At 31.5% G+C, this 14363-nt stretch overlaps 3 protein-coding genes across 4 annotated transcripts; 2 read left to right on the top strand and 1 right to left on the bottom strand.

The window, feature by feature from the left end:
- The first annotated feature begins 205 nt into the window (after positions 1 to 205).
- Positions 206 to 3600, top strand: LOC114170469 (protein ENHANCED DISEASE RESISTANCE 2-like). Of its 2 annotated transcripts, none has more exons than XM_028055957.1 (3): positions 206 to 323; positions 1195 to 2129; positions 2883 to 3600. In XM_028055957.1, the coding sequence occupies exon 2, from the start codon at positions 1203 to 1205 to the stop codon at positions 2115 to 2117; it is 915 nt and encodes a 304-aa protein (XP_027911758.1). In that variant the 5' UTR covers positions 206 to 323; positions 1195 to 1202; the 3' UTR covers positions 2118 to 2129; positions 2883 to 3600. The 2 variants fall into 2 exon arrangements, with proteins under 2 accessions (XP_027911758.1, XP_027911757.1); XM_028055956.1 differs by having other exon boundaries at positions 1160 to 2129.
- Positions 3601 to 4092: 492 nt separating this feature from the next.
- LOC114168214 (RHOMBOID-like protein 13) lies at positions 4093 to 5724 on the bottom strand. Its single transcript, XM_028052956.1, has one exon. The coding sequence runs from the start codon at positions 5287 to 5289 to the stop codon at positions 4474 to 4476; it is 816 nt and encodes a 271-aa protein (XP_027908757.1). The 5' UTR covers positions 5290 to 5724; the 3' UTR covers positions 4093 to 4473.
- Positions 5725 to 10694: 4970 nt separating this feature from the next.
- LOC114169780 (B-box zinc finger protein 24) lies at positions 10695 to 13615 on the top strand. Its single transcript, XM_028055084.1, has 3 exons — positions 10695 to 11184; positions 11823 to 12122; positions 13002 to 13615. Exons 1-3 carry the CDS (start codon positions 11002 to 11004, stop codon positions 13242 to 13244), a joined length of 726 nt encoding a protein of 241 aa, XP_027910885.1. The 5' UTR covers positions 10695 to 11001; the 3' UTR covers positions 13245 to 13615.
- Positions 13616 to 14363: the final 748 nt, after the last annotated feature.

The following is a 14363-nucleotide window of genomic DNA, read 5'->3' as shown; positions in this document are numbered from 1 at the left end:
GGACCAGTGATCAATTTATGTAAATTACAGCTATTTCAAAATTACATTGCTCATTTCCTTAATAATAATAATAATAATTAAAGTTAACAACATAAATTTATTAAGAGATTTTCTTTAATTAATAGGATGAAAGAAAGCAAAAGAATATAAGTAACTTTGGCATTAGAAAACTTTTCTTTCTGAGGTATTCCTGATCCTGATACCTGAAGCAGATATATACTAAATTTGCATCACAAAACCCTAATTTCAGATCTCAATTGAGATGTAATTAGCTCTACAGAGGCTCCTCATTGTTCCCAAATCTTCTGCGTTTTAATGTACAGGTTTGCATTTCTAAATGTCCGAATTTGGAATATACGTACGTGTACATGATTCATAAACGTATTCATTCCTTACATGCTCGAAAAAGTCTCGGCATTGGTTTCACTTTCTTCATAAACCACCCAATTACTTTTTGGTGTGCATATGATACAGACTAATGTCATAATCTATAGCTGGATTGCCATATTTCGTTAAATAAATCATATCTATCTGGTTGTTGCTGAAGCTTACGAAGTTATAAAAGGTGGGTTCTTCTGAGATTGCACTTATAGAAAGACTTTGCATCAAACTTCACATGTTTACTCTACATTCAACCACAGGAGTCTACATGATTTCTAGAATAATTTTATTCACAAATTCTACTCAACTCTAAGATATATTTGTGTTGTCATGATCATAAAATTATCTCAATTCAATCATTGCTATCATGTGGATGATGGTGATGGAAATATAGAAACAGTGTGATAATCAATGCCTGAAGTTAGTCTCTTAAATGCTTCTCAATTATTTAAAAGATTAATCTTTACCTTTCGTCCAATCCTGGGTTCATCCCCCAAAAGTTTAAGAAGTTCCAACAGTTCAATTTATTCTACTTATACCACGTACAAGTTTGAAGGAATGACATGATTTTCAACGGTATCTAATTAGGTATGTATAATATTCAGGGAGTTCCATCATGACTGTCGCTGCTAAACTTTCTAGGTGATCCACTTCTTTGTTTCTAGGTCATCAACCAATATGGAACGAATATTTATTTACTCTATGCATGTATATATTGCAGTTTTTTATGACTGCAGACATACCCATACATCATATTACCTTGTATTTTATGTTTCAGAGTGTAAGTTTGTATTGTATATTACTTGGAAGCAGTAAACACTATGGCCGGGCCTGGTGATCCAATGAAATCTGAATGGATAGATAGAATAAAATCTGAAGGATCCATTCCACTTCTTGATGCAAATAACTGCTCAAATGGTTGGGCTTCACCTCCTGGAGCTGCATTCAAGGTTAGAGGTCCTGAGTATTTTAAGACAAAGGTTAAGATTCCTGCTGGTGATTACCTGCTCAAGCCTATAGGACTTGATTGGATTAAAAGTTCGGTGAAAATGGGCGAGATATTGAAGCATTCAAATAGTAGAGTTAGGAAGGTCATTGATAATGAGTTTCCAGCTGGTGATAAACCTTTTGTGTGGGCCTTCAATATGCAACTCCCAACCAAGGATAATTACTGTGTGGTGGCATATTTTACCAACATAGAGCCTATTACTGGGGACTCTTTGATCGAAAAGTTCTTGAAAGGAGATGATGATTTCAGAAACTCAAGGCTTAAGATGATTGCCAACATTGTCAATGGTCCTTGGATTGTGAAAAGAGCGGTTGGGGAGCAAGCAATATGCGTAATTGGTCGTGCCCTTACCTGTAAATTTTGTGTGGCAGAGAATTACATAGAAGTAGATATTGATATTGGGTCTTCCATGGTAGCAACTGCTATAGTTCATTTGGCATTTGGTTATATCACAACTTTGACTGTTGATCTGGCTTTCCTTATTGAGAGCCAAGTTGAATCAGAGCTTCCAGAAAAACTCTTGGGTGCATTCAGGTTGTCTAACCTCAATCCTGCTTCAGCCAGACAAGTTGAGCCATCATCTGTTTCGAGCACTGCTACTTTACAAAGATCTTTATCTAAAAGATTGTGGAAGTCAATAGGACAGATTCTTCTTCCAGGTTCACAAGAAAATGACTCTACCTCTGCCTCACAAAATACTAAAACTGTTGATCAAAAAAACGTCTGACTTCAAAGAATGGTGAGTTTTTGGAGTTGAGATCATCTTTTAATATTATTATTGATGCTTTGTACATTGAGTTAACCCACAAAATATTCTCTTTAGCTTACGGACTTGTGCTTCTCAACTTCCCACAAAACCTTTTTTTATTATTATTTTTCCCTTATTAAGGAGAAAGGTTGAGAGAAAGTAAGCACTCTAATCAGTATCCTTGAGAGCACAGTTTTACTTGTCTGAGTATATTTTAAGTAGTAAATTCAACTGTTTGTTATTTGTGCCTCCAACCACTAGCCCCTTACCTTTCTAGAACTGGAAACTAATTCTGTTTCGGAGTAGAGATAAAATCCAATACAAAATAGTTGGTTGATTACATTCAATCCCAACAATTTTCGTTCTAGAATTCTCTTTTTATGGCCCAGTTTCTGCTTCACTTATTATTTTGCTTGTATTTTACTAAATATTATGATGTTTCTTGGTCAGCTTGTTGTATAAAAACAGTAATGCGTTCTGTGTTAGTGTTAGTAATCTTGATTGTAGTATGCTGTCTTTCTTGGTGTTAATAATCTTGATTCTTGGAGTTCTCTTCATATTTTTTTTTTCTTGACGTAAATTGGTGCTTGTGACTGCTAAAAGTTAGAATAGCCTTACGTACATTTTTTATATAATTTCGTATATGTAATGTTGACAAATTAGAACCTTCACGCAAACTGGAATGACAATGTATGTTTAGCTATATATTTTATTTAATTTGTGGTTTTACACTTTGCAATTCAGTTGTATTTGACGCTTAAAACAAGGTGGAAGGTGGAACTCTGCAACCTTGGATCTAGCACCTTCTGTCTGGTACATGTATAACCTAAAGCCATTTGATCTCATATTACAGAGGCCAGTTGATATAAATTGTTGGCAATTCTACAATTTTTTACCAGTTGAAAGGTGGGGATATGCCGAGAGGAAAGACAGAGTAACAGAAAACAGTGCAATGAGCAATCCTATTTTCTTATCCTTGGATCTGCTTATCAGTCAATTACATATTACATTCTCTGCTCATATATTCCTCACTTTGAGCATCTTCTATTCCAAGAAACACCAAAATCGCATTCTTCATGTATTTGTGCCTAAATTAAGAATATAGCTTTATTGAATTAGACAATATCAGCAATTGATTTGTGCAGCTCCAATATCAGCAAATCAGTTACTGCTGTTTTAGCACCTATTTGTTTTGATATTGTAAAATTAATTCTCACATTTTTTTTTCCTTTGAAAAAATGCACATTTCAATGTAACTCTGTGACTGAAGATTGATTTGATCACATCACAATCATGCTCAATAGTCCAATTAATCCTGTCAAAATCAATTATATCTAATTTTAAAACAAACAAGATATTAATCTCCATGCTAGCTTAAACATCTATTTCTTGCTTTAATATTTAATAGTAAATTGCACGGCCACTGTTGAAATTTTGTGAAGTTACACAAACGTCTGCTTTTCTAACATTTCCAATAACCTGCTTTGTAAGATCTACTCTAATATTTTTCAAACACTTAAGGCTAGTGTTATCTAAAAAAGAATGCCTAATGTAATATGCTTTAAACAATAAAAGGAGGTAAGTGTAGAGATAAGAACAGGGAATGTTTGTATAATTTTAAGAATCCTAAAATATGGTTAATGTAGTTTCTCAATATTTACAAATAACATCAATTTAATTTATTGATATATCTAGGGGTACCAGTTTGGTTCCTAAGTTGAGGATTGTTTACACCACAGAGAACCATATTAAACGTTCAAAATCTTTAGATGACTTGGAGTACCAATGTGACAATTTACTCAATGGACATATAAAGATGAATATTAAATTCTCTAGCATATATAAACTATTATTCTACCGTTAAGGCTGTGTGGTTAAACAGCAGAAATCACGAAAAACCAAACCAGATCATTCAGTGATCAATCACTGATCACATAAGCAGTGTAGAACTAACTTCAACTTCAATTCCATAAAATTAGTCACTAATTTCTACTTATCATGTAAAATGGTAATAATATATACTAAAATGATTGTATCGTTCATGAGCACAATAGAATCAGATTCAACTGGTATCGTCCACGAGCAAACAAAATAAACAGAGGGCAAACAGTAGCAGCAGAGTTGCAACGAGCAGTGTCACTTCAACAGACGAGTATACAGCATCAGAGAACAATCATTATCACAAAAACTAAAGATGAAAACTCTGAAAAGGGATTTTGGTGCATCTTTAAACAAATTCTATATTGGAAGAATTAGAATTGCATTGCTATCAATGTAGACTGTGTCAAGGCAACATCTGATATCACAAGATATATATATATATATGACTTCAACATTAGACAATATCAACATTTCCATTTGGCAAAGCACTCATCTGAAGTGTTCTGCCAGTGCTTGATGCCAAAAACCTCACAGAAGGTAAGGAAGGATCGGTAACAGATTCAATCTCAAGAAAGCTTAGGTCAAGAGCACCAGATCTCTTCAAACTAAAAACAAAGACAAGCATAATCCATCCCAACAAGGAGAGTGCCCAGTAATTGCTCATGCCATGAATCAAACCCCATGCTATAGCATATCCAACAACAATCCCTGACAAATGCCCAAGAAAACTTGCCTGAGGAACGATGATCGAAGTGAAAATAAGCGATTCAAACGGCGCAAAACTGATAGGAAGTGAAAGAAACCCAAAGAGATCCAACTTTGAAGATGGTTGCTTTACAGAGAGAATTGTCATCCACCCAAAAACAACACAGGAATACCCAACAGCTGTCACTCGACGAAAATACTCAAGCTTGAATCTCTGAATCAACAAATGATACATTGCCAAAACCAGCACTCCTGATACAATAACCAACACAAGTGTGTACTGCAAGTAGTACTCAACACCAAGGCCTAAGTGCCCAAGCTGTTCTACCACTCCAAGACTCCATAATGCACTCATGTTAAAAACAAGATGAATAACACTAATATGAGAAAAAGCAGAAGTAATTATCCTCCAATAATGCCCTTCCACTGCGGTCTCATAACTCAAACCCACCTGTGAATACCCAATATTTTTCTTCTGTATATAGAACCAAATCATGCTGCATAATCCTATGATACAACTTGTGGCAGGTTTTTCCAAGATCTCGTAAAACAAAGGCTTCCCCATTTCTCAGAATCCCTTTTAGGGCCACAATCAAACAACACAACACAGCCTATTCAATCTAAAGCTCCCAAATCCAAGGGTTTTTTTTTTTTCAATTTCCAGGAAATCTCAGAAATTGATGAAACCCACAAAATGAAAAATCGCGCAGCTATTCCCCATCACGGAACAGAAGCCTTTATGAAGGAATTGCACGAGAACAGAACCAGAAAGGTAGAGTCTTTAAGTTGAGGGAGTTCATAAACAACGCTGAAGAAGTTGAATTATGCGTAACAGTTGTGGGATTCTTGCATTCGGATTGAATGAAGAAAAAGGGGTCTGGTGATGAGAGAAACGCAGAAGGAGGGTTCAGAATAATGCTCACCTTGATTGAGGTACTAGACGATTCTGGTTGAATCCTTCCATGGCCTGCGTTTTCTGATTCATATAATGTTTTTTTTTTTTTTTCTATAAGTTACATCATATGACGGTAGCTGTCTTTTATTCTTTATAAAAAAAATATTTCTTAATATGTAAAATAGTTTAATACCATTCTTCAAAAGAAAAAATAATTTTATGCAATAAACTAGTTGATTTTTATTATATTGGACATTTGAATGCATGAAAAATCACACTAACTAAAAATATCTTTCGAAATTATCATTTTACCATCTCGTATCAAATATATTAAAATAAATTCTTAATTAAACGAAATAATTTTTTAAAATTACATTATTAAATGAAATGAAATAAGTTGAAATCTACTGATACGAATATATCTTATATTTGAGATTGAAAGAAGCATAAGATAAGTCTATTTTAATTAACTAGCTGACAATGTAAATATTTTAAATGTGCACCATTACTAAATTCTATTTATATTTTTCAATCAGGTGTTTTTTTGTTTACCATGTTATAAATAATAGTCAAATTTTGTATGATTTTGCTTTTAAAATTAATATAGATTACATAAATTAATATAGATGATATAATTGAGAATACGAATTACATTTCAAATTACATAAATTATAATGTAAATTTATATTTTAAATTATTTAATGTAATGCAAAAAATGATTTAGAATGTAAATTATATTTCAGGTTGTAAATATATAATTTATATTTATATTTTAGATGATACAATCCAAAATATAAATTTTGAAGATAATAAAAAATATATAAATTACATTCTAAATTAAACAATTTGTAATATAAATTTATATTTTAAATTATATAATTTATAATTAAAATTTAGAATCCAATCAAAAATACAAAATACATTTTAAATTGGATAATTCGTGGTGTAAATTTATATTTTGGATTACCTAATCTATGTAAATTTATAAGACAATTTACCTGAATTATATAATTTATAATATAAATTTATATTTCAAATGGTAAAATTCATACAAACTTAGAAGAAAAGTGGGATACAAAATTTTAATAAAAGATAACTAACTTATTTTACTAAGATTATGGGGTGCAGAAAGAAATATGGGTGCGGGATGAAATCCCCTTGTGATGGATCTGAAGATCAAAAATAGAACACAAAAACTAAATGGGCCATACATTCTTCGTTTAAGACGATTTTTGTCAAACATAAGTGGCATTACTAAAAAGTTGTAAGTGAAAGATTTAAAGTTTAGAAACTACCTTATATAGTTATAGGTTTGTTAGGCTTTTCGATCTGAATATTTATTGAAATTATTTAATATGATTTTTAACTTTTTTTAATGTAATATTTATTTCTGTTAAAGCAAGTTAATGTAGTCTCTTTTATTAAAATCATTTTATTTAATTTTAAATATGTCATAAAGCACTTGTTAAAGGATTTAATAAAGATAGTATAATATAAAAACTTTATATACATTCTCTATTCACGGATTGTATATTATTCCGTCATATTTTTCAGTTTTTGTTAATTTTAACTTTTTTTTTTTTAATGTTGTGTTTGGATTGATATGAATTTGAGAGGAAAATATGTGAATGTGAAGTTGTTTAGATTAAAAAGATAACGTGATATGAGAATATTTGAGATAAAAGTTTGAGTGATGTGATTGATTTCTTAAATTTAAAAAATGTTATAATGGATAAAATGAAATGATTATCATTTTATGTTGATAATAAATGTAATTTAAATTTAAATATAACCGACGTGAATTAAATTAGAATGGAATGCGAGTTATTATTATTATCATTAAAATAATAATAATAATCATTATTATTACTATTCATATAATATTTTTTTTGTTAAGAAAAGAGACATGAAGTAATATATTTATATAGTGTGTGCAATAGTAATGAGGTGTTCTTCATTCGCTTGACGAGTGGCGGCATGGTTGTTGGTATCTGCCTTTCGTCGACATCACCTTCAAGAGTCCCTCCATCACGTGATCCCCTCCTTGAGAACCAGCTCCACTCGAAGGTCCTCTCACGACCACCGTAGAACCAACCACCACTAGTAGTTGTCCGCACCACCAACATTAGAGGTGGTAAAACAAATCAACCCAACCTCTTTTGGTTCGTCTAGTCCTTGGTCCACCAAAAATGAGTCGGTAGACCGGCTTGTCACACAAAAACGGGTTAGGAATTGCAACTTGTGTTGCCACAAGGTGAATTAGTCTGCCACTTTTTTTTATATATTTTATAATTTTTTATTTTAAAAGTTTAAAAATCATTTATATATATATACATGAAAGTAAATATTAAAAGTATATTTAATCATATAGATATTTCTAAGCTTTTAAGTGAATGATTAGTATTTTTAATTGGATAAATTAAAATAAAAATTACATTTAAATGTTAAATTACTTTATTATAAGTAATAATTGGAATTTAATTTGTAAATGATAATGATTTAAAGTATAATATTATTGTATATTTACATCTTTAAAAAAATAAAATACACAAAAGTTAACTTTTAAATTACTTTTTATTTTAATGTTAAAATAAAAGAAGTGAGTTATTGAGTTGGTCCAAAATGACTTGACGAGTTGAAAACTTCAATTCGGCCCACCTTTTTTTTAGCGAGCTAGCGGACTCATTTTTCAGACTTAGTTCATTTTGACACTCCTAACCAATGTCTATAGTCGAATAATGGATAAGCAAGAGAATATATTCTCCATGAGTTAATGAAAGATAATAATTGATTATTTGAAAATCAGAAAGAAGAGAATTGATTCTCTAGGTACTCATAATCGATTTTCTTCAAGTGCGAAGTTTTTTATTAGATCTAAAAAACGAAGGCAATTAGGACATTGCATCAATGATTACAATTTCCTTGCGTTTCTCTTCAAAATTGAGAAGCACTAAGTTTTCACTTTCTCTGCATCGCGCTCACATTTTCGCTTATATAAGCTGATCCAAAAAAAAAAAAAAAACTCACAAATCTATCGTAACTCAACTTGAAACCAACAAAATGTTAAAAATTGAGCATCCAAATACATGATGTAATTAAAAAATTAATAGTGTGTTTTAAAAATAAAACTGTGATAAAACTTCAAATTATAAAATAAATAATATTTTATATATGATAATTGACTTTAACAATATTATCTTAATTAAAAAAAATCACTTTTGTCAAATATAAAAATATTCGATATAATAGATCTAATAAATTGATTGGATAATATATGATATAGTAAGTCAATTTTTCATGTCTCGCATATCAATGCAATACCACCTAATATAATAGGCCATATTTACCATGGTAGGTTTTCGGAGTGTCATACAAAAAGACACATTTTTTTATGTCGTGTGCAATTATGATGTCAAAATAATCATCATGAAAAGCCTTCTTTACTTGTCATGAAATGTCCCGTGTGTACAGTAATATGAGGAAAGAACATTAACATCAATCAATTGCGAAAATGAAAAAAAATTTTGGAAAACGATTTCTTAATCTTTCAATTTTTTTCAAGGGAAATGAAAAGGTTGTTTTAAAAATGAACCTTTATTTTCCTTATACCTTGACTCTGGAAAAAAAATTTCCGGCCCAATCGTTTCACATCCTTTTGAGTTTTGAACAATTTAAATATGTTTTCCTTTCTTAATTTTTCATTTGTTTTTCAAAAAGACAAAATTTAAGCGGACTATAATCTTTAAAACCTAAATAACATTTAAAGCTATTATTATTTTTCATAATGCGATGATAGAACCTGGAAGAGACGAAATTTGACGTAAAAAAAATTATTCAAACTCTAAAGATGACAATAATGCATAATAAAACTCGAAAGAGACAAAATAAAAGATGATATTATATAAAACCGATTAAAAAAACAATTTAATTAAAATTACAGATGCAAGAAGGGTTTTATAGTGATCAAATTAGATTTTCCCATTAGAAAAACCTCATATATGTTGTGTCACGAACTCACAACTACAAGGAAATGATAAGTACTACCCTCTAAATCAAATCAAAAAATAATTTATTTATTAACTATTAATGTAAGATGGTCTTTTACTTTTCCTGATTTGATCAAGACTTAAATTCATTAAATCAACATTAAAGATAATACAAAATTTGTAAATTAATTTAACCCTTTTAGTTCCTAATTTAGAAAAAATAAATAAAAAATGGTGCTTGTCATATTGTGAGATTGATTTCTTTAATTTCAAACTTTCGTTTTGGTGGGAGGTGAAGCATAACAAAAGATAGTTGAATTGAAAGTGAAAAGAAAAAAGAAAAAGGTAATGATAGTTTCACAAACAAAATTTTAACAAAGATTGAGAAATTAATATTTTGAGTAAAAAATATACTACTTTATTATTTTATTTTGATTAAAAAAATAAAAAAATTAATCTATTTTATTTTATTTATAGAAAGTTTGTCAACAAATAATTTTTCAAAAAAAATTATGATCTGTTAGGTTTTGCAGAAGTTAATATCTGTGGTAAAAAAATATATATATATATTGTTGATGAAAAAACAACACTATGGATAAGCTTAAAAACTTTAAGTCCATCACTATCTATATTATTCTTGTTTATCTCTTACATTGTTTTATTACTACCATTTTTCTTTTGTGTGGTCTCTGTCATTTTTTCTTTTTGTGTTAAACATTTTATAAAATAAAAGTAGTTTTGGTTTCATCATTTCTGTGTTCAGAGATTTAAGTGAAAACAACATCAATATGAGGTTGGAATCTATTACTAAGTATACACCCCTGGTTGATTTATACACCTTCAAATCGAGGTGTAACCACGTAATTTTTTTGTCATGTAATTATGTATTGATTAGAATTAGATGCATTCCCTTTTGTTCATTTTGCAGAACATGAAAGTCACAGTCAGCAATTGTAGGACAATGACCACACATAAGAATATCTTAAACTCCAACTTGACGCGTTCGATGTGGAACTTCCACAGCCACACGCATGGCAAGCTGACCCCACTCTTCATTATTCTCATACGTAAGATCTCACGAAATCTCCATTTTTTCATCACCATTTCACCAACTGTACCCTCCTCCAGTCACTTCCTTTTCCATGGCCAAACATTTTCTCTCTGCATTAATTACTTAGCACTGTCACTGTGAATGCTATCTTTTGTTTTCGATCCCCTTTTTGTGTTCATCTTCAACTTGATTTAACCTTTTTTACTCATATTCTTGGCTCAGAACAGATAAAGCTGTTCACATTACTAGGTTCTCCTGTTTTGTGCGGATATTGATATTGGCATGGTGTTTTTCTGAACCCCATTTCGTGAAGAAAGTGAGAGAAGAGACACTGCTACGAAGAACATGAAAATTCAGTGTGATGTGTGTGAGAAAGCCCCGGCAACAGTGATTTGTTGCGCAGATGAGGCAGTTTTGTGTGCCAAATGTGATGTTGAAGTTCATGCTGCAAACAAGCTTGCAAGCAAGCATCAGAGGCTTCTTCTTCAATGTTTATCAAACAAGCTTCCCAGATGTGACATATGTCAGGTACTTATAATTCTTCACTTTTTTTCTACTTTTATGATATCATCAAATACTCTCACAAATCGTTATACTTGGAGGGATGGATTTGTTTGATTTTGCCAAGAATTTTGGTGTGTGTTTGTTTCATATGAGAAGCAACAGGGATATATAGGATATCAAACACAGATATGTATGTCACAAAGAAGACCAGATCTAAGCTCTGTTAAATTGAATCTGTTTGGCATGCATGGTTATGCTTTTGATTTTGTCAATTACTGTCATGGCACATGAGAATTTCTTCCGGCAGAGGGTGTTTATGAAAACATCAAAGCATTTATGAGCAGCGATTGTAAAATCTGATTCCATAAACCTTATATTTAAATCTGTATTGTCTTAATGCTATGGTATTTCTTTATGAATGTTTAAGCCAAAAGTTTCTGGTGATTTAAAGCACTAAGTTTGTCTGCATAATTGTCTGATATCTGTGATGTAATAAGCTTATGCAAGGAAGAGGCTAGAGATGCTATGGTCATGTATTGTTCTACCAAAACCTCATTCATCTTTGACTATTTAAGTTAAAGAATCATCCTTATGTAATGTTATAAGAGTTGAAACCTGTGTTGAACATGGATAATTTTATTAACTTTGTGATGTGTGTGTAGGATAAGGCAGCTTTCATATTCTGTGTTGAGGACAGAGCACTCTTGTGTAAAGACTGTGACGAGCCAATTCATGTTGCTGGAAGCCTTTCTGCGAACCACCAGCGGTTTCTTGCTACTGGTATTAGGGTGGCTTTGGGTTCTAATTGCACCAAAGGCAATGAAAAGGGTCACATGGAACCATCTAATCCAAATGCACAAGAAGTTCCTGTGAAAGTTCCTTCTCAGCAAGTGCCTAGCTTCACATCATCTTGGGCAGTTGATGACTTGTTGGAATTAACAGACTTTGAGTCACCAGACAAAGTAAGCCAGCTTTGTTTCACTACTGTAGTTACATGTATTAGCTAAGAAATTAGAGTGATTTTGATAAAAGAATCTAGTATGATTAAGAGGTACCATTTTATGTCAAAGTTCATACTGATGCCTAACATGACTTTATTTGGAGAGGTATCTTTTTGTTCTGCTATCTCTAAATATCCATTTTGAAATAGCATACAGCCTTGCCTCACCTTGAATTTCACTTCAAGTTGTCCGTCCCTCTTATGGGTTACACAACTTCTCCAAGAAATATGCACACAAATTTTTGTTTGTTGGTGTGAGGGATGAAGACTTACTACGTTAGTTATTTTTCAATTTTTATGAATTTAGAGATTAAGGTTTATGAGGGAAGAATTTAACTCTCACATTGCACTAAATGAATGGATATAGTCCTTTTTATTCAACTGCATCGAATTTGTCTTACGTGTCAAATACATTTTAGGATCGTTTGAGTTGTTTGTACTGTTTTGACTCCACTTAAATGTATGCTTGAAACACCGTGTAACAAGTCCAAAAATATTAACTCGATTAGGTTAAAATGATTATATCCATTTATTTTTATAGTTTGGAGACCAAAAGGTATCAAAGTTTGAGAGAGGGACGAATTCCAATTTCATATTTTGGGGACTAAAAACATATTTAACCCTTTAATTTATTAATTAGAAGGGAGGTTGGTTGGCTTCTATGTAGTACATTCCGGCTCTTGATTCTGGTTTTCTTAACTCTCTTTAAAGAACATGTGTATCATATTTGCACCATAAACTGTGTTGAGGGTTATGGTAAGGAGTTGTTGAGGTCACTTAATTATGCTGTTGTTGCCCTTGTGTATTGTTATAATGTTTGGAACTGATTGATTTTTTTCAGGCTCAGAAGCAGTCTCTGGAGTTTGGAGAGCTTGAATGGCTAGCAGATGCAGGTCTTTTTGGTGAACAGTTTCCTCAGGAACCCTTAGCCGCTGCTGAAGTTCCCCAGCTTCCAGTGACACATACCAGCAATGTTACCTCACAGAAAGCTTCTTCTAAGTCCTTCATGTCTTACAAAAAGCCTAGGATTGAAGTCCTAGATGAAGATGATGAGGAACACTTCACTGTTCCTGATTTAGGGTAGAACACATGATCATATAAATAATTGCATGTATCTGTGTACATTGATGAGTTGTATATGCATTCTAGATGGAGATGTTAATGAACTGTTCAATATGCAGCTGAAGCTAAGGGCTAAGAGGACTATTGCATGTGTCTGTAGATTGATGAGTTGTGTATGCATACTTCTCATAGAACTGTGAGTAATGAAGTATGTTGTTAACTAGTTCTGTGGAGTTGATAAATATTTCATTTTAGGAGCTTGGAATGGTTTTAATTTTAGAAAAATAGTATAGATTAAATCTTAGGAGATTAAATTTTCCTTGATCTTTGGGCTGATTAATTTCATACGTATATTTGTGTCGAACACCAATTTTGGCAGCGACATTACTTGTATATATGGCAGGGAAAATCCAACTTGATGTCTTTAGTTAGATGACAAGTTTTGGTTTCATATGTTGAACAATTTAATAGGTAATCTTTTGACTATTTTCCATTAGAATACAAAAAAGGAGGAAAAAAGAATCATTATCAAGGTTTCTTACATGAAACTTTTTTTGCAGAAAAAGGGGTGAAAAACTAATAGGGTTGAATGAAAAATAACAGGAACCTCAGTTGGAGACTGTAAAAATAGATGCTTCAATATTTGGATCAACATGTCCTAGGATCATGTATCATCAAATTTTAAATACTGAAAGGAAAAAAGAGCACTCTGGTTACTTCCTATCAAAATCCTTGGTTTTTTTTTTTTTTTTGTGTGTTTTTAAATAAAAAAAATCAAAATCCTTCGTTATCAGTTCACGATTTGCAGGTACGCACTTGGACCTTTTGTCTTTCCATAAATTTATCAAACACTTAGACCTTGTCTCTTCAAAACTTTGAGAGGCTAAAGGCCTTTCTTCTTTGACGATTAGCTAAAGACATTTCTAATAATTTAATAAAGAAAAAAAGTTGTCTTTCCATTTTTTAATTATAGATAAGGGTCAAAAGATTATCTAGAGATTATTTATCAAGAACCGAAAATAACCCTATAACTACCTTTTAAAAAATAAAATTAAAAAAATCAAGTTCATAGTTTATTGGGGAGAGATTATAGAAATATGACTTAAGTTCAATCTATAAGAGATTTACACCACTTTTAACC

The sequence above is a fragment of the Vigna unguiculata genome, chromosome 11 (genome assembly GCF_004118075.2).
Source record: "Vigna unguiculata cultivar IT97K-499-35 chromosome 11, ASM411807v1, whole genome shotgun sequence".
NCBI lineage: Eukaryota > Viridiplantae > Streptophyta > Magnoliopsida > Fabales > Fabaceae > Vigna > Vigna unguiculata.
The sequence above is the reverse complement of the archived record's forward strand: the minus strand, read 5'-3'. Positions and strand labels throughout refer to the sequence as shown.